Source organism: Vanessa atalanta, chromosome 6 (assembly GCF_905147765.1).
Source record: "Vanessa atalanta chromosome 6, ilVanAtal1.2, whole genome shotgun sequence".
Lineage (NCBI taxonomy): Eukaryota > Metazoa > Arthropoda > Insecta > Lepidoptera > Nymphalidae > Vanessa > Vanessa atalanta.
In genome coordinates this window covers 5,641,845-5,665,161 of record NC_061876.1, presented here as the reverse complement: position 1 = coordinate 5,665,161, position 23,317 = coordinate 5,641,845, and the positions used below count along the sequence as shown (strand labels likewise).

General features: G+C 32.3%; 2 protein-coding genes across 4 annotated transcripts in view; both read left to right on the top strand.

The window, feature by feature from the left end:
* The window catches only part of LOC125064950 (Ca(2+)/calmodulin-responsive adenylate cyclase), an 89,372-nt gene extending 86,662 nt beyond the window's left edge, over positions 1 to 2,710 (top strand). For both annotated transcript variants that reach the window (XM_047672277.1, XM_047672278.1), the window contains one exon: positions 27 to 2,710. In XM_047672277.1, the coding sequence (XP_047528233.1) occupies positions 27 to 449 (423 nt within the window). In that variant the 3' untranslated portion in view covers positions 450 to 2,710. The remainder of the gene's footprint in view (positions 1 to 26) is intronic.
* A 1,752-nt stretch (positions 2,711 to 4,462) lies between these two features.
* Positions 4,463 to 23,317, top strand: part of LOC125064473 (partitioning defective 3 homolog) — a 45,367-nt gene continuing 26,512 nt past the window's right edge. For both annotated transcript variants that reach the window (XM_047671531.1, XM_047671528.1), the window contains exon 1: positions 4,463 to 4,983. In XM_047671531.1, the coding sequence (XP_047527487.1) occupies positions 4,864 to 4,983 (120 nt within the window). In that variant the 5' untranslated portion in view covers positions 4,463 to 4,863. The remainder of the gene's footprint in view (positions 4,984 to 23,317) is intronic.

The window sequence follows — 23,317 nt, the reverse complement described above, 5'->3', positions numbered from 1 at the left end:
ACAAGCTTCATCAACATTTCTCGCAGGTGACCACTTCTAGCCACAGAGAAATGGGCATCTACGGCGAGAGTCAGTCCGAATGGAGTTCGTCGTGCTCGGAGGGCGAGGGCGACGCGGACGGCTGCCAGCCCGAGAGCACGGGCTACACGACGGACGACCCGGCGCTGGAGAACGTGTCCATGCTGAACGAGGGCGGGCTGACGGACGCGGAGGCGGCGCTCAGCGACGTCAACTCGTGCTACTTCGACCGCGACGACGACGTGTCCTCGCGCGCCTCGTCCCGCCTGCTGGACTCCGAGGCGCTCGTGTCGCTGGAGTCGCTCAGCGCCATCTACGACTCCGACGAGCCCGCGCACCGCTACCTGGCGAACATCCGCACCGTCAGCGAGTCCATCACCAGGAACTTCGGCCAGCCCGCGCACGTCACGGACGGCGAGAGCGACGTGTAGCGACCGCTCCTCTATTGTTTCGGCGATGAGTCTGTATTTGCTCTCTAAAAGTAAAAATGAATACTCAGAATATATTATTTTGTATTAAATATTTACGATTTTAAAATAGTCGAATCGAATTATCTTTTCGTTTGTACGTCTTTCTTTTAATCGATCGTTGCTATTCGAACTGCTGACGTGCCTCGTTGTTGTTTAAACGAAACTTATTTGTACTTTATATTATGTAAATTGTCAATATGTACCTATTAATATCACTGTAAAATATTCATTGTAAGTTTGCGAGTGTCATGTGATGGCGGCTCGATTCATCTAGAAATATGCGGTGATCTCTACAATTATAAGGTGCTCTGACTTAGAATTATTTGTTATTTGTCTTGTGATTAAGAAGTAGGTATTTCAATATGAGCGACCAATATCTGTAAACATCGGTGTTTAGTGTGAAGGGCTGGTCCCTGTACTGTAAAATCTATAGAAATCAACATAAACAAAAGTTCGCGTATTCGACGAAAATTTTAGTGTGGTTTGATAATAATGTATTATTTTGCATTTGAACATTACACGTCTAGTAATAATGTTACCACATTTAATTATTCTACATTCTTACATAATTTTATTTCTTATATTTCATATTATATAAAAAATCTAATCCAAAAACTCCGCTATAATTTTCTCACTTGATTCTAGTCACTTCTCACATATTTCTGTTATATGCATGTTTTTTATGACAAATATATAAATTTGATATATCTATATACTTAATATTAGTAATTATTTCAAAACAAAATTTTTAGATGTTAATAATGTACAAGCGCGACTAGATCTTTATGATATGCCTTACCTTATTAATGTTTGCCTTTTAATACTCCATCGTAGAGTTTATAAAGATGTGATCAATTGTAAGTGTTCAAATATACTAAAAAAATCTTTAAAAACATATTTTTTCCAACACATTTTTTGCATTATAGCCTTCAGTCACGTAGTTATAACAATAAAACCCAAAGTACAACTGATACATAAACCAGTACCGAATATTTGTTGTAGAATATTCTTCATTATTATATTTAAAATATTTTGTTATTTAATGTAAAAAAGTTTTGTGTCAATTTCGTGTAATTCATATGTGTTAGTATAAGATTTAATGCAGAGAACAACTCATTCAAGACTAATGTAGACGTGATTTTGTATTCTATTTGATCATTTCTGAAGCTTATTGTAATTAACAAAGGAAGTACTTAAAAAAAGCGATAATGTCGAATGATTCTTAATTTGCTGGCATTAGAACGCAATTATTATTTTCTGCCGTCGCTTGTATTAAGCGTTCTGTTTTCAGAATGATCTTGATTTTTATAAAAGTGTTACCGCATTATTGGGTCAAATGCAACAATTATTATCATTAAAAGCGGTTTTTATTCTATCTTTAAAATGTGTTATTTATTGGACTCATACGTTTCATCTAAAAAAAATGACGTGTACAGTTTCTACATGAGCGGGAAAATAACTCCAATGGGCTCTAGTGAATTGTTGGTAATCTTTGTAAATATTGTTAATCATCTGTCTAGTGCTGTAATCTTAAGTAGTGTATTGTTCTGTGGAGATATATTTTATTTTTGGAAGAGATCTCTTATTTGCAATGGGTCTTCTCAGTATGTCAATTTAAAGAGTCTCTCGTTAACGTGTTTAGGTATAGTGCCAAATATTTTGCGTATATGCTTATAATATATTGTATTTATTTCAGTGCTAATCAGTTTTGTCCTAATTCGATCATATTATAATTATTTTAACAAAGTTCGTACTAATAGGGAAACTCACTAAGTAATTCGAATTTTTGAAGTAAATCAGTAAGTAGTAAATAAAAATAACAATATTTGTAGAAATTTTCAAATCCGATATTCCTTAAAATGTGGTTATTTAAAGAGAAAAAAAAAGAAAGAAGACGTATAAAGTAATTATTTTAGCATATTTTAAACTGATTAAGCTGTTTGTGACAAAAAAAAAAACGGGAATTAGGAAACTTTTCTTTCTACGTTTTGGTGTTACAAACTATAAATGAGATTACGAATTATTTTAGTTTGAAATAATACGTTTCATACAAAATATCCCCGAATTAGCTTTCATACTAAATAATAGCCAAAAATATCTTGTGTATCAATATTTTTTGTAGATATTATAATCTTAAATTGCTGCATATTCTAGTATGTTATGTATTTTATTTATTTAATTCAATTAAGCAATATTGATTACATTTAATTAAAGCGGTTTACATTACCTGGAATACTGTTTCATTTTATCTCCTCGAATGACGCCATATCGTCCGTATTTGTAATCTATGGTATCCCACAACAAACGTATGGTTGGTCATAAGCTTATATGTCACGAAGCGTCGGTTACGGTGTTGTTTTCTGCATATTAATGCCTTTAGCCTTGAAAATAACACCATGGAGTACATGACGGCGCGTTTAAACAAACGACTGTTACAACTGCCACGGACATTATATTGTCACAGCTCAAAACTCACAGAACACTTTAATATTAAAACCCTATTTCGGTTTCATTTTTTTTTACAAAAACTACTGTCTTCTCATATATGTATTTTGTGATTATATAATAGAATTAATATTAGGTATGTATACGTTATATAAATACGTCCTTTTTATAGCTAATATTTTCAATAAAATTGAAAATATTAGCTATAAAAAGGACAAGGAAGCCCAAAAAGTTTGTATGCGTGTAACTTCAAAAAAGTCCGCATACATCTATTTTCGACACTTACAAAATAAGTACATAGTATAATCGATACTGCTACGAACAAGTATTACATCCATGTTCTAAGTAGATAGGTTCGTAAATGATCTGTAACTTCCGCGCCGGAAATTTCTGATCGTGTAATTTATATAATTATGGAAATATGATTGAGTAAGAATTATTGATTTTAATTACGCTAATTATTGTTATTTCATTGTGCAACTTTAGCTTGCCTGTAAAATTCCTTCATAAAAGTTTCCTTCACGATACATTTGGCATTCCAATCCAATCAGGCATGAATTTGTTGTTTTATTTCCTATTTCAGTTACTTTAGTGTAATTATTCATTTCATCACTCCTATTTACAAACTAGATACATTTCTAAGAAATAATATTATTTTTAGGCAAGTACGTATTAATGATCTTATACCACATGACCCTTCACAACAAGAAAGGCACATTATTTGCACGTTGTTTTTACGTGCTTTAAGTGTACGTATGAAATAAATCAAGTATCTGAAATTAATAGGTATTTCTGAGTGTATTGGTTCTACCTTAGTCCCTACCTTAAAAACCTTTGGATAAGGTGATATTTCTCTAACCTCTCTAGAACATCTTGGTTCTAACGTTCTAATATTTCATAAAAAAATACCAGCTAAACAATAAAAGTTAAACGAAACAGTCATAAAATGAGATAATGTTTAGTATAATTACTATATCCGAATTAATCACATGTCAAATGAAAATAATAAATTATATTTTAACGGTTTAATTGCGGAATTGAAATATCGTTAGACTAACTCTTTGCCTAATTAGACTAAAGTATCTATATCAAAATATTCAATAACTACAAATTTGTTTATTAAAAAGCTGCAAAAGTTTAACAAACCTTATTTCTTAGAGAACTGCGGCAATTGTTTGTTTTTGGAAATATTGATCAAACAAACTTACAATAAAAACGAATCATTTGCCGGCTGACTTCGCAACAAGGGCCAAATTTAAAGAAATAATATATAAGTATCTAAGTTGGTTTCCATTTCTGAAAAAATGTGACTCAGCCTACAAAAACGGACGGTTTCATTCAAAATTTTAAGCAGTTGGCATGTGAGTGAAACACATCGTGCGGTAGCAAGTGGGTATGACGCGGCACGTCGGCCACCTCTACGCGCGAGTCGCGGAGCACAGCACAGCTGCCCGCCGTGACGCCGCCGCCGATTGGTTGCGCGCGGAACCGGTCGCACCCCGCTCCACCTCGTCCCGCTGTTACAAACTACTTCACAACGAATTCTTATTCATACTACTCGCGAGTCACTATGACCGTTGCCGTTTTGCGCTCATGCCCGTATTTTGTGTAATCTTATCGTAATGCGTTCAATGTTGAATGCTATTTCTATACTTGTACTGAATTGATGCTGACAAAATATTGCAACCGATTAAGTGCTAACGTATGATCTGTATACAGCGCTATGAAAACTCACGTCCGAACTGCCAGTTTTGTAATTTTTATTTCAACGGTGCTTTGTGAACGGCTTCGACATAGGGCTACCATTACCATGTGCGCTAGATAGTGTTGTGCTCTTATTAGTTTTTTGTCAAACTAATATGCTAGCTTGTGGATATAATGTGTGGTGAGCGGTCAACGCTGCCAAGTGAATCATAAGTGAAGTGTCAATATGAAGGTGACGGTGTGTTTTGGTTCTGTGCGGGTGTTGGTTCCTTGTGGCGCTGGCGACCTGTTGGTCAGGGACCTCATACGAGAAGCAACACTTCGATATAAAAAAGCTACCGGACAGGTCAGTTCCTCCTATCGTTTTATACGGTAACATAATCAATTGCATCAATGTTTTACGCCGTTTTAATACTGTTATCGGTTGAAATATTTAAACTGTTTTCTAGTAACGTAAACTTTACTTCAATGAAATGGTACTAATGGTACTTTCGGTATCTACTTAATTACGGTATATTTTTATCAATCTAACAAAATTTAAAAAAAATATATGCCAAGTACGCATTATAAGCAATCCTTTATAAATGTCACGATTTGCAATCTCGGCTACATCTTGTTTTTGCGTATCTAATGATCATTTCGCTATGGAATGTATGATCTCGATGGCGCGAAAACCACTTTCGCGACAAATTATCAGATCGTTGTAGAACGCTATTGCTACTTTATAGATGCTGTCAGACTAGATCCAAACCTGGCTCGCCCAAAATAGCAACATAGATATATTGTAGATGTTAAATACCAATTTACCGTAGAATCAGCCCTCAATATTTAGTATGTGGGCTAGATGTAACAGTCGTAGGTTCATCGTGGCCTTAACAGGAAAATCATAAATAAGCATGAATTTTACTTGTAATGTTGTTTTTGCGCACAATTTACATTTATTAGGATTAACTATATATATAAAAATTGTTACTAGTTACATGAATGTGCTCCCGTCGAGCAAAATTACTGGATATTCCAACCGGAAGTTATATAGGTATATCCAATTTTACTTTCTCAGTAGAAGTCCATTTATCATATTGAGACACGTATAATGACTGTGTAAAAAAAAAATTAAAGTTAAATTTATTGACATGTACCACAAAAAGTTACCAGAATAACATAACATTGTGGTATTGTCAACATTATGGCGCGACCATGTACCAAACAGGCGAAATGAGGGTGAAGAAGTCCGTCATACATTGGCTTACAACAGTTGCAACGTATTTCCCAGGATTACGAATAAACAAAACCACCAAATTCCCTCTTCGCGTCAATTGGCACTTGTGATTGAGAAAAAATGTATTATGAATACACCTACCTACATAAATAACTTTGGGTTTTATTTATTCATTGCTTTAAAAAGCTTATTTTTTCATATCTAAACTGAGTATTGACTAGATATCATTAATATACATTCACCTGCAGACACACCTGCAGGCTAAGCCCACTATCGTCGATCGTAGGAGGTAACCGACCTTGCCTGTTCCTACTATGCGCACTTATCAAGATATACATGGGATTTAGTACTTCTACCAAAAATACTTTTCCCTAAACGAAAGTAATATTTTCAAAACTGTCAGTGTTTGTACCTTTAGTTAAAACTGAAGTTACCAGATATCAATAACAAGATATTTTAAGTAAGTCATAGTATGTATTGCCCCCTATTACCGTTAATATTAATAATATAAATCACATAAACTCCTATATATTATATTAATTTAATAGCAAATAGCATGCATCGGCGTTAATATTTATTAATTGTTACACAAATCTAGTATGTATGTAGTTTTGGTAAACTTTCTGCATGATTGCCTCGTAATTACGCAACAGTAAGGTCGCAAGCACTAGTTAACGAGCGGCAAAGAGTTGCTTGCCGCTCCACTGCCTATGCAATATTATGTGTTATGGAGAGTACGATTAAAATATTGATTGAAATTGATTCATAAATGTTGAAACAATTCAGTTTTTATATAGTTTGTTTAATTTTTCTCATATAATAATTATGAGCGCTAAAAAATATTCAGCTAATCGAGAGCTGAATATTACAAAAAATACCTTTGTTTTAAATACATAAATACTTGTTTAATACCATGGTTAAGTCGTTTGAACTGCAATAAATTTACCTTACCTAAAGAAAACGACTTATTTTTAATAAAAAGAGTTTATAAATAGACCCTTATCAAATTAGTTAATTAGTGATTCTGTGATTTAGGTTTACAACGATTATTTTTTATATATGAAATTTTTTAACGACTTCTTGTCATCAAATATTCGGACCGAAGCGTCTATTGTATTATTAGATATAGGTACATCGTTTTAGACTTAGACCGGTTCTAAGAAAGATGTAGTTCGTTTGGTGTCCTAACTTATAAAATAGTTTATACGTTTTTGAAGAGTTTTTACTATCAAACATCACAACTATATTATGGTTGGGGTTTGGTTTGGGTTGAATGTGGCTAATAGGAGGACTTGTGCAAGCTCCTCTGGTACATTCCACCCACACACCAGTTATTTGACAGCCAAATAGTGACAAAGATAATATCTTTCTGAAAACTTTACAACTCCACTGAACACTCTCGATGGACACTAAATATCTGTGTTGGACATATTATAAAGCAAAAGTGTGTGCGCAAATACAGGTGCATAAAAAAATCCGACACGACCGTAGAAATTTCTGACGATCACGGAAATGTAAACATTCGAGATTATTACTGAGAATTTATTTGGGTTCGATCCAGGACGACTATTCTGCGGAATTATAAACTAACGAAAAGACATACCTACGATGCAGTCAAATAGCATAGTTTATATCGCCATGTTTCGGTTTGAAGGGTATGTGTAATATTGCAGGCACGTAGGACATTAAATTTCGTTCCAATTGTTTGCGTCCAAGTAATGGTGTAGGCCGTGAGGAATGGTTAATATTTCTGACAATGTCAATACTATATGGTATGGTTGGCCTATTCAGTCGTTGGCAACCTATTTATTGTTATCAACATATACATCCCAAAACGTCTAGGTTCCTACACCATACCCCTACTCAGCATTCTGACAGGCATTATATATAACAATAAACCCATTATTCGTTTCCCGAAAGCGTAGTAAAAATTAATTTTATTATTTTGTAAATACCACCTACCTAGAATCGAATAAGACGTTCTTTGTAACAGAATCTAAGCCCTAAGCTGTAAATAATCAATCATTTGTTATTATATAATCATAATAATTAAAATAAATATATTAATAATAATAAAACAACATTAGAATATAAATTAGCCAGTCTCATGAAACATATGTCATATGTTCGGTTTCTGTCAAGTGAATTAATGGCGGGTCTTTGTCCGAATACTTCAATTTTTTCTTCACTCTAAAATCGTCTGCACGTGGTCCAAAGCTGTAACATTCTTATTATTTCACTTGTAAGCATATTATACTAATACTTTTGTTCTACTCATAATTAATTTAAAAAAAAAACAAAACAAGAAAGTTCTAGAACAATTAATTTAAAAGATACTTAACGGCCGTAAAACCTACCTAATCTTATCGAGTTGCTTAATTAGGTAAGTGGACCAAGTATCAAAAAGATTACTGACATACACGCATACGTATTGGCGTTCTTATAAATCAGGTTTAGCCCGGGTTAGTCTCTTAATAATTACTATGTTTTACTTGATGAATTTCAATAGCATCCTATAGAATGGTGATTATACAGTCTCGTGCCTCGGAAAGCCCGTAATGCCTTTGAGTCTGCCTTATATCTGTTCCGTCAGGTCTAGTCGAATTGCGGTCCTATTGTAATTTGAATAAAAAGTGCATTGTGTTTGCAGTTTTCCGACATTATACATTGCGTTTTTGGTGGCAAAGTTGTTTTTTAATAGTATGTTAGGATATCCTCAGAAAATGACCTTTAGCGGGCGAACCGAAAGGATAAAAAAAGTTGTTTTGATAAGTATTCAATGATTATTAAAAAACAATAATTATATATTATATAACGTCTTACCTTACCTAAATATAAAACTGTTGGTTCTCTGGAAATGATATAAAACTGGGTTTAGTTCTGGATAGGAATCCATAGAAATTCACAGCCAATCTAATTACGTAAATCAAATGAACGATGTTACGATATACCTATGTACTGGGGATATTTCTTTTTGTATATTCTGTTGACAATCTGCAATTGTATGTACATACTTTAATTTAAATAAATATTCTGCGTATCGTATCGTCTATAGAAAATCAACCGTTATATCTCGTTTTATGTCCACTTCCAAAGCCCATAACTGGCTCACATTCATCAGATAATACATATATCTAAATAAGACAAAAAAATATATCGTTAAATAATTTCCGGTTGTTGCCTAATTAATCATTAATTGTATTAAATTTGCTACTAAATAACTTGATTAGCAATAGACTACTACGAATTAGTAACCGCAAAATTATATATTGTTTGTGTAATTTATATGTTTTTGCGACCGAATTATTTACCGACTTAACATAAACTTGCGATTCCTAAACGTTTACTTATCTTACATTGAATAACACTTGAACTTCCTTTCAATTCTTTGCACATACAAGACTAGGCGTATGATGACTACATGGAATGCAGTTATTCCCTTATTAAGATTTAATTAAATGCTGTATATTTCTACGTGACATGTTTTATGTAAAAAACTTCTGTAAATGAACTTAAGCTTTCAAATGACATCTGATTTAGTTACTTGATTCATATACATATATTGACTGCCATTTTGGTCTAGTAGCTGGCAATAGGGGTAAATCCCGAGGTGCGGGGTGCGTGTGTCCGTGTCCTAAGCGTGTAGTGATTACGTAAGACTTAAAATATAAGTAATGTGTCCTGAATTCGAGGAACATATTTATCGATATTCATATTTTTCCTCCTAAAGGCTGCCATTTAGCTTTGTCATGTAGAGGAATAGTTGCGTGGGCAGGCTAAGCTTACTCACGCGCACGTGCAGCGTCAGTCACGTCTCAAGTCCAATTATGCGACAATTTGCAATTAGTTTAGTAGACACAGACCACAGTACTTCTACAGCTCTAGCAAATCGAAGGATAGGGAATGCTTCATTTGAAATTTGATACACGTATTATTTTATCTTAGCATTCAAATTAACTATCTTGTGTGCTTTTGTGTGTGTGAAAATACTTTTTTAATGACGAGTCTATTCCTAAGCCTAAAGCTATATTATTATAATGAAACAGTAATTAAAAGGTCGCTAGACTCGTTTTTATATATGTGTTTTCATGGATGATATATTTATGAAAATAAAGAATTATTTCCTAGCTGTTTTGGTGAGATCGAGTTACAAATACCCATACAATTGATTTTCCAATTATAATGTTAGTAAGAGAACTATACAATGTTGGTATAATTATATGTACTACAATTGTTTTCGAAGTTGTCGCAGCTCAGGGTCGGAATAATATCGATGAAATCTGCAATGTATTTTCCTACATACCACTTGCAATGCTCATTCAATGAATTTGTTTTACATAAATTATCCCATTCGTATTTTAACACTGTTAATGACAAGGTTAAAAATATATATTTATTATAATTACTAGGATTAATAGTAAGAATATCTGGATCTTAATCATCTGATTAACTGATTGCGGGTTCAAACCCGGGCAAGCAAAACCATATTTTTTAAATTGTTTTTATAATTCATCTCATGCTTGACGCCTGGCGGTGAATGACAACATTTCGAAAATTTTCTGATATGAATGGAAGCATGGTGGAATAAGCTCTAAGCCTTCCCTGGAGAAGATAAGTCTTAAGTCCAAAAGTGGAACATTAACATTTTACTACTTAATATAAAATTATGTATTTTCAATATTCATTATGGAAATAATTATAGTCAAACGTACATCAACTCCATGATTTACTATCACGATGATGACGATGTAAGTACTTATAAATAATATCAAATGTAATCAAAATACAAATCTAGTTCTCCACACAAATGTTATATTGTTCTAGGTATTAGAATTTGAAACGCCATATCATACAGCTAATTCGCGGTAGAACTGGTACTTCTGGTCGGAGTGTTTTGATTACCAGTGACTCATCTATCATGTTCGATGCCGTAAACATTACAATTAGTCTCACATCGACGTACATTGTACGTTTGCTTTGCTAGAGCTTGTTGTTATAAAATTAAACACAAGAAAAAAAATTATAATTTTCGTCATGAAATATTAAAGAGTTGCATGATTTTATACATTTATACAATTTAGACGATTTAAAAAGTTATATCTATATTCACGTTTACTGATATGATACACGTGTGACGTTGATTTAAATCAATTACAAACAAATTATACGATAACAAGTTTATTCAAAGGATAAGAAGGGATATATTTTTATTGTATATAAGAAAAAGATCATGAAGCATAATTTAAAATGTCTCAAAATATATGTATGAAATAAAAAATAAACGAAGTTCATTTGGTACAATTACGAATTACATAAACAAATATATTTCATTATTTCCAATTAAGATGTAGTAAATATGCTTAAGCATTAAATAATTGTGATTTTTTTCGTCCTTCATTTGTTCTAGAACATTCCGGGATTCTTCTATAAATCTGCAGTAGGTAGTTAGGTATCTAAATAATTAAAGTTGTACAATAACTAAACTGAGATGGTAATATTTTACTGACCTCATACCTATATTTAAAAAAAAAAGTGATTTAAAAAAAACAAATGAGGAAACTTGACTACCGTGGAAATATGTATTGTATTCTAAGTTGTTATGTTTGTTACAAAAACTATGATAACGATTTAATTATGAGCGCAGCCTCTTAATATTTCGAGTACCGCTGTGCTCACAGTACATAGATAAATTGTCGAACCAATTACTATAGTTTGTTTGAAAAATACGTACATATTCAAAAATTCCTAATATGTATGTAAATATTAGAGATGCGCCTCGAACTCATTTACTATTCGGTAAAAATAAGGAGTCAGATAAGAGTTTTAGTAGTAATGTGGCGAATCATATCGTCCCACTACAAGTAAGGCTGACGTCACGCGTTCTACATGATGCTATCGAAGTTTTTCGGTCGTATGCATATATATGATCCGAATCGAAAGATTAGCGGAACTTCGTCGGTGGTCCCCAGGCATAACACCTCATCTGGAAGTAGACCTCCTTTTTCCGTCTCTCCACTGTAAAACAAAATTTAAAGAAGTATTTATTCAATATTAAAAATCCTATTAAAACTGGCGATTTCAGTAGTAAGTAGTCAAAAGCATTTTTATTTACTAATTATATGATTTTGATGAACTGTCATTTCATTTTAATAGTACTTACTTACTTTAAACCTGAAATGTAATCCGCGTTTAACTTAAAATTTAAAAATCGGCCGAGTATTCCATTTGACAAACCTAAAACCGAGTAAACTCTGTACTCGGTAATACAAGTACCTACTCGGCGCGTCTCTAGCTTATATAGAGAAAGATACCGCAAGAGCATCAAATTGTACGAATAACAACCGTTCCACGTTTAGTATGACATCACGAAGGCAATTTAGTTTTATATTAAATTACTTACGATATTATACGGGAATAATAAAATACATAATAATAGTTAATATCCTACACATAGATAGATATAGATAGATATTTTCATTACGAATCATCAATAGATTAGTTTGGTAAGTTTTAAGCCACAATATAATTATATGATTCCTCTTCTTGTTTTGTAACATTAGTTCGTATAATATGCATTTCACTCACTTTAATAATGTAACTTTTTTATTGTGTTTTTCATGCATTAATTTATAAAAATAGATAAAATTAAATTACATTCCCCACGTTTATATTATTTATAAACTACGAACACCAAGAAAGTATAGCATATATAAAGAAGAAGCATATATAAGAAAGTATAGATACATGTGGAGCATGGCGCTTAAATACTTGAAAAACTAATATTTTAATATGAAAAGCTAGTGAGATTGGCCGGACTCCGCAACAGCACAACTATGCGTATTTAATAATTATAATGAATAGAAGCAATAAAACAAGAGTAGTATCGAAATTGCTGCGGTACCCGTGTTTTCAATGAATGAAATCTCTTTTGGTATTACTGCTGTGAGCTAGAGTTATCGCGAATAACTGTATGAACCTCTTCGCAACGGATAAACCAAAATGATAATATATAAAAAACAAAGGAAGTTAAAAAATACGAAGAAATTTCGAAAAAAAAAGGTGCGCGTCTACTACCTGCCTTTTATTACGTATAAGGAACAGCATGCACCTGTTGTTCTCAGGTAGTTTAATAGTTATCCCAGCCCCGCCTCTAAGCGATTATTGTTTTTATAACTTTCTCAATAAACTTTTGTATTGAACGTCGATTGTAATAAGTATTCAATACAAGTGATTTATTTCATATAATGTTATAATCATAAAATACATAGCTAGTTTAATTTACAGAATAGCTAAGAGTGCAGGAAATATGATCATACAAGAGTATGCTCAAATAGACGTACATACTGTCTCACTTTGCTCTAATACTCCAGTAGTTCGTTAAAACGGCATAGACACCAGACCCAGGACCAGCGGCTTTTTTATTGACTGATTAATTTTTATTGGACCGACTTGAGATTAAACCTCAGACTTAGCAGTTGTTTAGCTACGAGACCAACGAACATGGAATAAAATTTACATTAATAATAATGTTCGTAAAAGTGTTATTATATATTCAGAAATATATTGATGTCTGTGAACAAGTGAAATTGATTTCTCGTGCCAATAAATATAAAAAATTGTTTCCATTCATTTATTAACTTTCTTTCTATTAAACTTATAATATTTACAAATTTTTATTCATATTTTTTAACAATACTTCTTTAAATGCAAATACATTATTATTATTGACATATTTTAATGTTATTGAAGGCGTGGTGCATAAATGTTTCATAAATAAATTCATAGTGTAGAATCTTATAGATTTAAAACATTTTTCATTTCCTGTGTAATGAACACGTCGTCATGTGGGAAAGTTAAAAGTGTCTAGTGTCTTCAGATGGAGTAGTTTATATCCGTTTGCGAGTAATTGCGCCGGACCGATCACGACGGGACGAGTCGAGGCGGGGACGCCGTCTGCTTTTAGAATGACAACATTGAAATTTTGAATTTAGGACTCTTACTTGAAATACGAAGTGATTTGGAACTGTATCGGGGTTAGCTCGTGACTTTTTTTTTGGTTACAGTCCATTATCAAATTTTATTGAAATCCTTCAAGAACAAACTTTTATATGCACTTATATATTATATTTATAAATATAAAAAGTTTTTCATGATCATAAATCATTTAAAATAATATCTTGAAAATTTAGTCCTTCCAAAATCTACACATATTAGAAATTAATAAAATAACAGATACATTAAATAATGTAAAAATACGAATACGTAAAATCAAATAAATATAGTTTCACCGTTAAATGACTTATTACATAAACTTACACTGTCCTATAACTTCTCAAGATGTTTGGCAACCCTACGATTATGGAATGCTGTCCTACCTGCGGGGCGGGCGGGTCTTTAAAACGCTATTGTACATTCTCGTCTAGTCCTGATCAATGCTTGAATTTTTTACTCAATCTTCGTTAATGCCACTACGCACAATTTTATTAGTTTTTACTGCGAGAGTAACGGAGCGTAGGCCATGAACTTGATATATTTTATTTACTTTATCATATTAAACTAAGTTAGTTTATATGTATATCAAAAATTTGTATTAGAAAACTAAAAAAAATACAATAAATATTATAATAGTGACGTAAAGACAAATTATTTTTATTACGTCCTATATATTACAAACACCTGATATTTGTATCACATAAATAATCAGTAATTAATACTTATATATAGTTTGACCGGAAAATTATAATGAATATTAAGATAACTAAAATCTGTAGGTACTGAGACAACAATTTCCTCAGTGAGTAATACTTGATTCACTTGTTATTCAAGCCACTCTACATAAGTGACTACGCTTAAGAATACTTAAAATTATAAGTTTATATATTTCATAGATTATTGCACAACAGAAATATTACTGGTAATATTATCCAGTTCGTTCCACCACTATACGAAAATACTGTGCTTGGAGAAGGAGTCAGCCAGAGTAGTTAACTAAATAAACTATGTACATTGCATAACATCTTAGTGTCCATGGTTAACGGGTTATTAACGGTGTTCCATTTTAGAAAAGTTTAATTTTTTAGTGCCAATGTTTATATACGGGGGTGACCATTTACCATCAGCTAAAAATATGCCCGTTGTACAAAACGTAGTTACATCTCACACTACAAAACTATAATATCTAAATCAATGTGAGGTTAATTTAAATAAAAAATAAAAATTTACAAAAATGTACCTTTTTAATTTTTATCATTTGTATAAAAGGTCTCTATTTAACACATAAGTTAAGGATAATTTTATTTCTATATAAACAGACTCAATACTCAAATGTTGGTTTGCCGGATACAAATACCACAAAATTTATTCATAGGCATGAAAGTTTTCTCACGATATTTCCTTTAGCTCAAAACAGTGTGAGTAACATAATCAAGTAAGACGCACTTGAAGTATAACACAAATAAACAAATTAGGCAAATGAACATAGAGGTGCTTGTCCGAATTGAACTCGTGACCTTCTGTTAATAACACGTTTTATCTATTGGACCCTTCAACCATTCGAGAAGTTAAAAAAAATATATATATTAAAAATGTCTGGTAGACTTATAGACTTTGACCGTCTAGAATTATTACCTACATTTTTAATAACATCAGTAGATGGAAGTATATTACAATTAAAATAACGTATATATTTCCTTGTTTTGTCTGGTTAGAACAATTTGCACGTGCCCTCAATATAATACATTATTGTTTCAAAAGTCAAACAAAACTGGAAGGGAACAAAGCGACTAACCCAGGTATGAATTTAAAACATTGTGAAACGGTTGGTACCTGAGCTGAGCATACGCATCCATTGTTCGAAATTCAAATCAAACACGATCAACGGGTCGCCTACAACCAGTTTGCTCCAAAAACTTGGCCATTATAGTAAATCATGAGAAATAGTACATTCAATTACATTATCATTAATGCCTAATTCACATGTAAGATAAGTAGACTCATCCAGTAACGGTAAAAACAGGTCATAACTCCAACTGATGGAGAAAAGCATCTTCATATATAGGATAGATTTACATGTGGGAGAAGATCCAACATCATATTTAGGTTCCATGCAATGTTTTCCTGCTCTGCCGAACATGAACATGAATTATTTGAAACACTATCTGACAACATGAAAACTTACGCTTGGCCAGATCTGTATTCCTCGTTAAGATTCATGTCATTCATTAATTCTTTCTCATTCTCTAATATGTATACCCATTAGTTCCTTACAAAAATTCACAAATCGAAAACTCGTACCAAATGGATATTGATTATTAATATTCCTCTTATCTATTGTGCAAAATGTAACCCAGTTTTTTGTCCGATAACAATAAATACAACTTTATCAAACGTACAAATCCAACGAGACGGAAAGGAATGTGTGATTACATCGGAGTTTAGTTAAATGAAACAAACTATAGCAATCTTGTAATATTAAATGATCTCACATTGTGAGATCGAACGCATATACAAAAATAGTCATTAAAAATGTTTTTTTATCCACTTCGAATTCGTACAGACGAAATGAATTTTACAAGCAAACAAGTTTTAGACCACAGAAAGTACTATGATACATTTAGCAATATGGTTAATATCAATAATTATTTATAGCAGAATATAATTAAAATTTAATAATAATGATGATAAAATGCAAGAGGGAGGTTAAAAAATCTTCAATGATATGGCACCGATTTCAAAACATTTTTACTTAGATTATTTGTATACTTTAATGCGTATACTTAATAGCCAACTATTTGGCACTATTTTTTTCTGTTACATAAAACCTTTTTTAATTTTCTACTGCCAAGTATTGACTAAGAAAGTCTGTGCAAAAACATTAAAAAAAACCTATCTACACGTCAAAGATATGATAACTTATTAGTGTTTTTTTTTTAAGTTGGTTAACTAATCTCCCGCTATCGTTCTCTCTGACTTTCTCTTATTCTGTCAGTGAATTATGTATTTTAATGAAGATACCGCCCTGATGCAGTATGAAAGATATTCTTATTACGGTAAATGACATGATTCTTATAAATTGATTGACCAAAAGTATAACAATCAGTATCCAATCATATCTAATGTCCACGCGAATTTAGTAACGGCCATATGAGTTTTTTTAAGTAATTTATTTTAAATTAGCAGAAAGGAGATTTCTATTGCAATTAGACAACTCATCATTGTAAATTATTGTAACGTCATAATGAATCACCGAGAGCCGTTTTTTTTAATTATTAATTGGAATCAGTCGTTCAAATGAGCCATCTGATGGCTTCACCTTCACAGGAATTACCTACTTGAGCATATATCACAGGAGACTTATTATTGTATAACTTGTAATTTATAATAATTGTGCCTATAATTACTTCGCCCAGATGGCCCAGTGGTTAGAACGCGTGCATCTTAACCGATGATTTCGGGTTCAAACCCAGGCAGACACCACTGAAATTTCATGTGCTTAATTTGTGTTTATAATTCATTTCGTGCTCGACGGTGAAGGAAAACATCGTGTGGAAACCTGCATGTGTTTAATTTCAACGAAATTCTGCCACATGTGCATTCCACCGACCCGCATTGGAGCAGCGTGGTGCAATAGACTCCAAACCTTCTCAAAAGGAAGAGGAGTCCTTAGTCCAGAAGTGGCACATTTACAGGCTATCCTTTTTACTTTATTGTAATTGCCCGCTATATAACCCTTACAATTGTAACAGCGACACATTGATTTTTTACTGAAAAATAACGTTAGATAGGTTAGTACAAAACCTAGCCACTAATAGTGCCAATAACACAAATACTGTCATCATTACCACTATCACTACTTATTAAAACAGATGTAGGTAAGTATATGAATATATTATCATGTCACTTCATGTTGACGCCACACTCTCGTTTTCTCCCACGACCGTCATCCTCCACCGATCACCCCGCTGGTTAACTAAATGAAACAAGCGAACCGACACCAGTAATACTTTCCGCTTTTAATAAAAATTTGCCGGAGCAACGAAAGTGGTTTTACTTGTATTTTATGATACATTGCACGCATCGACGAAATTTAGTGGCTCGGCTATTTCTTACAATTGTTATTAACTGTGTTTAAATTGAATTTCTTTTTTGTTAAGACTAAAGTCAATTAAGAGTAACTCTTCTCTGTTTTAAGATATACATTTTTTATTCGGCGTTTATTGTACTTACTCTGATATATTGAGCGAGATGGCCTACTGATGATACGTTTCACGTGATTCTTAACAGAAGATTACGGGTTCAAAATGATCAACTGGGATTTTTCGTACTCATGAATTTATGTTTATAATTCATCTTATTGAAAACATCGCGAGGAGACCTGCAGGCGTCAGATCGATGACGAAAATTTATCCAATCCGCCCTGGTGCAGCTTGATGGAATAATCTCCAAATCTTCCATTTAAGAGCAGATCACGTTTGCCTGCTTTAAGTGTGTTTCACGTGATGCGTTCACTTATATTGAACACTCGTTGTAGATATTCTATCGCTATTAGATGTTGTACTGATAGTTCGCTGTTTTCGCTGTACTAGTATAAATTATTTTTTTATTAAAATAGTTAAGTCATGCATTTTGGATAGTGCGACCTCAAATTTTATTACTCATAAACGTAAAATGGAAAGTTGAATGTCCATTTCGTAAGATATACCACTATTTTGGTCTCAAATCTTGTTCTTGATAGTAATGTTACATCGTAGTTTGTTATATTGCGGTTGTTCGCCATGAATGATTTTTTAATGAGATCGTCAACCTTGTTTAGTAATTTATTATGATACTTATCAAAGAAGTATAATATTATTCGAAAATTTTATAAATTAATTTTAACAGAGCTTTGTTTATACACGAAAAATTATTTGATAATATCAATTGAAAGGAAATACGCTACCTTTCATGTGATTTCGTGCACCTGGTAAATTATATATATAACTAGGGATATGCCGTCCTGATCGAATTTTGGCCACAGATGCTAATTTCAATAGCCAACGCAGGAGACACTCGCTAATTTTGAAAAATGAGATTTAAAGTGATAACTTTAAACGTCATTTTCCAAAAGTATTATTATGGCGCTTTAGCGGTTCTTCTCTCCATTGATGATGTTATACTACAAAAGTGTCTGTGCAAACCTATCTTCACTTATTATCCGATGAGACGGCAATCCGACACGTCTGTAGACATCGTACCTAGAACCGCCGGATCTGCAACCATATAAGCGTCCTAGACCAACGTTAAAAAAAAATACGAGTATGATAATAGAAAAATGTGGCTGTTTCATTATAAAGTACAGATTCTATAAAGTGTACGATATATTCTTCGCTTATGACCATGTCAAGAAAGCTTTGTGAACAAACATCAAGGTCACGGCGACAATATAGATACGATACCTATCTAGTTTTTAGTATCTATTGTTCATTGGGAAATTGAATTTCTAATGCCAACAATGTAACAGAAAATTTACTTTGTTCGTAATATATGATCGATAGACAATGAATTAATATAGCATGCCATTAGGTTAATACAGTAAGCCAAGGGGTATCTTCGTGGGCTTAGTTTCGAATTTATAGCCACTATAATATCCCACTGCCGAAAATAGTCACTCCATTATTCGTACATTTTTTCCATCACGCTGAGTCATTGCGGGTGGATATTATTCTGACTTTTTTCTGACTGATGCTTCTTCACACGACGTCCTCACTGGCAAGTACCCTAATTAATATAAATAAAAAAAACATATGTAAAGCAGTGATCACGGCCCGCGATGTTCGATTAACATTCGTGTTTAAATCTCTTGATTATCCATCATATAAAATCGTTTGTCCTGTTTGTCTTGATGCATAGCCAAAACTACTGAGTGTAGAAAGCTAAAATTTGGAACATAGATTTGTTGTCTAACGTAAGCATTCACTAAGTTATTTGGAAATTTAAACTTTAAAGGGGAAATGGTTGACTTGGTATGAATTTAACGGATCGGATAGCAAGTCTTAAGGAAATTGGACTTTAATTAAATAACTCGTTGTAATAGCCTTATTGTATAAAGATGTTAAAAAAATAAATAAAAGGTCAATTGAGTTCATAAAGCCAAAAGTTGTTTAATTGTAGGTCAATATACTATGTTACACATTTAGATCCAGTTTAGAAGGTTTGCATAGCAATTTATGTAAATACCAAGTGAGCGTAAATTCCTTAGAAATCGATAAACGCCATTGGCTTGGTTACCATGGACACGTCTTGTTACAAGAATTTCGTCTCTTAATATTATATTATATAATAACTAAGTACTTTATATAATATTATGTTGAATAATAGTTAATAATAGCATAAAATAGGCGTAATATAATAGGGCATTGTACTAGGCAAGCGCTTATACGGCTTCCAGTAGCTAATTGATTTTACGTTGCAAGTTAGATACAAGACAGACATTTTATATACATTTGCAGTGTGCGTTTTATTATTTTAAATAAGATATATAATAACATGGATTATTTTTAAGTCGTACTTGGGTACATAACTACATAATAAATAGACAAGGATTTGTTTAAAGTTTAAAAAAGATATTGTTATGTATGAAAGTCTTAGTCTTGTTATACTTAGGAGTATAAGATATTATAAATATGATATTTGTTGGAGCGTACTAGTAAAGTGTTCATTGATAAAAAAACCCAAGTGAAAACTAAAACTTTAAAAAAAAATACTAAAACGAATGTTCATGTTGGGGCCGTCGTGGATATTTTGCGAGAAAGTATTTAAGATAAACAAAACGTACAAACGTTTGAGCGTTAATAATAGAGTTAATACGGTTATTGTCGATGAACACCCCCAAGTGATGTTACGTGAAACTACCTACTTACCTACGATTGTATTTGGTTTAAAATAAGGTTGTTTGAAATTTTTGAACTTATTTCTGATATTTGCAGTAACAGTAACGATATGAGGAGACAGAAAATAATTTAAAAAAAAATTGGAAAATCCAATAGTGCACGGACTTACTTAAATGACGTCCATTAAATCGAAAGAAAAAAAATTAACTTGCTACCAAATCTCAAAACTAAACGATGTATATAATATATGGGAAATAGGTATATAGATATAGAAAATAAGTCTTTTGTTTTATTATTAACGACACTATGTCTTTCGCAATACTACCTACAATCACTAAATCAAATTTATTGAAAAAAAAATACTCAATTAATTTTCAGTTTTCACATTTGATTAGGAAAAGTTTTTGGACTGTTTGAGGTTTTTTAACGTTTCTCATTTTTATTATTTTTAAAAAGTGTATTATTGATTACAACTACCTTGATTCCTCAAATTAACAAGAGTATAATAAAATTTATGTTTGCGTTAACAGTTTTCGATCATGAAACATAATGATGCTTTATGTAATAGAATAATGGAGACAAATATTACTTCGTACTGGTTTATTGGCTAGAATAATAAAATGTGTGCATTCATTTCCGGTTATCCGCAGTTATTTGCAAGGTTTTATATAACAATATCATTGTAGCAAATTTTATTCCTGGAGCAGTTACACTAGTTTGGGCGTAGACGTGCACAAAGCGTGTCGTTTGTCATTAGTTTTATATAGAGTTTAACTGTATGATGTAATAGTGCTAAAAATAATAATTCCACATTTAAATAATACGTGCATTGAAGTAAAAAATAAATTTAAATTACATATGAAATTTACTCTCCAAATTTAAAACTTAATATTTGCAGGATAATATTAATTAACTTTAGGATAAAAAATGAAATATTTACACTGTTTTTAGTAAAATTCATTATACAAAGTATCATGCATGTTATCTTTGAATCAAACACAGCTCAGCTGACGTGCAGCGACATCTATCGACCGTAACACGTAACACGATAGTGTTGCAAATGCAAATTTACCAAATTGTTACATTAATTTTTATCTATATGTAGTTTGAAAATAAAATATATATATATTTTTTAAATTATAATAAAATATTATATAGTAATTTTAACGTCATAATATTATTTGTACTGTTTAATTAATCTCAGCGTTGTACTTCGTAGTTCAAATATATAAACGTAGATGGCGCTTTCTATATTCGTATCGAGTGATTGTGTGATCATTACAAAGGAGTATTATAAATAAAGTTTATTATTTGTAAAATGTATTTTTCGTTTTTTTTTCTATTAATGACTCTATTTACTTATCAATACAATTTTGAAATATCGCATACTAATTATATGTATGTGTACCTATATATAGACACTTATAGAAACATACTATCATAACAGTATGTCTGTCTTTATTATTATAAAATAAGTAGACAGTGTCATGGGAATAGGAAGTTGAATAAATTTAATTTGAATATGGTTCATGTATTCCCTTTTCCCGGTAAAACTCGAAAGTGTTGTCTGTCCTTGATAAGAACTGGATCAGGTCGGTGGGCACCCCGAACGTTCCGTTGGTCGCGTCCGTCGCGCTCCGCTACACTGCCAACGACATCCTTCCTACCCTTTAATAAAACTACTAAAAAGGTTATCTGACAACCTGTTTTAAGTAACTTTATTATTATTAATACAATACCGACAATCTATTCGGCCTACATTTTATAGTTTTAATTAGGAATTAGTTTTTTAATAATCAGCTATCCTAGAGCTTTATTAAATGAATTTCACCGAAAAGTTTAAAGTAAATTTCTAGTTATTTTACTTACGATTACTTAATCTAATTACAATTATAAAATGTACGACTATCGTGTCACCTCATATGCAAATGGGAAATACATTACTTTATACATAGCTGTATATTTTTTCAGTTATAAAAATAAAATGCCATTTTAGATCGCCCGATTAGATATTTTAATTAGGTATAAGAATAAACGTTTATAGTACAATTGCGTAACTAAGAGTAAACTTTAGTTAATGAAATCCTTGAAATTTAATAATTTATATTAACACGAAATATTTATGTTTTGTGGTAACTCAGGTGTTATGTATAATTGTTTACACGGGGCTCAATGACTTTGTTACCTCAGAGGGGAGCGGAGACGACCTATCGAGTGCCGGCCCTCCCTCCCTCCGCGGTACCGACACGACCAGCGTACGCGCAGAAAACCGAGCCAGTTGCCTGCCGCCGCCGCGCAGCCTCTTGTTTGTTTACATCCGCTATAAAGTGACGTAAAATACAAAAATATCAATCACATCTCATTACAGTGAAAATAGCACAATTCAAAGTGATCAAGTTTATTATACGTCGTGGCAGTGAGAGGCCTTAACGTGGCATTGGGTCGAAGACATTGTCTCTTGAGATTTAGTACGGTTTTGTCAGTTAGGTATTTGCACAAAAGTTGCACAGTCCACTGCACTATAGCGCAAGCAATAATGAAGGTTGAAAGTGTTAAGAGATAAAAATATACGACGTCCTTTTATGTAAACAAAT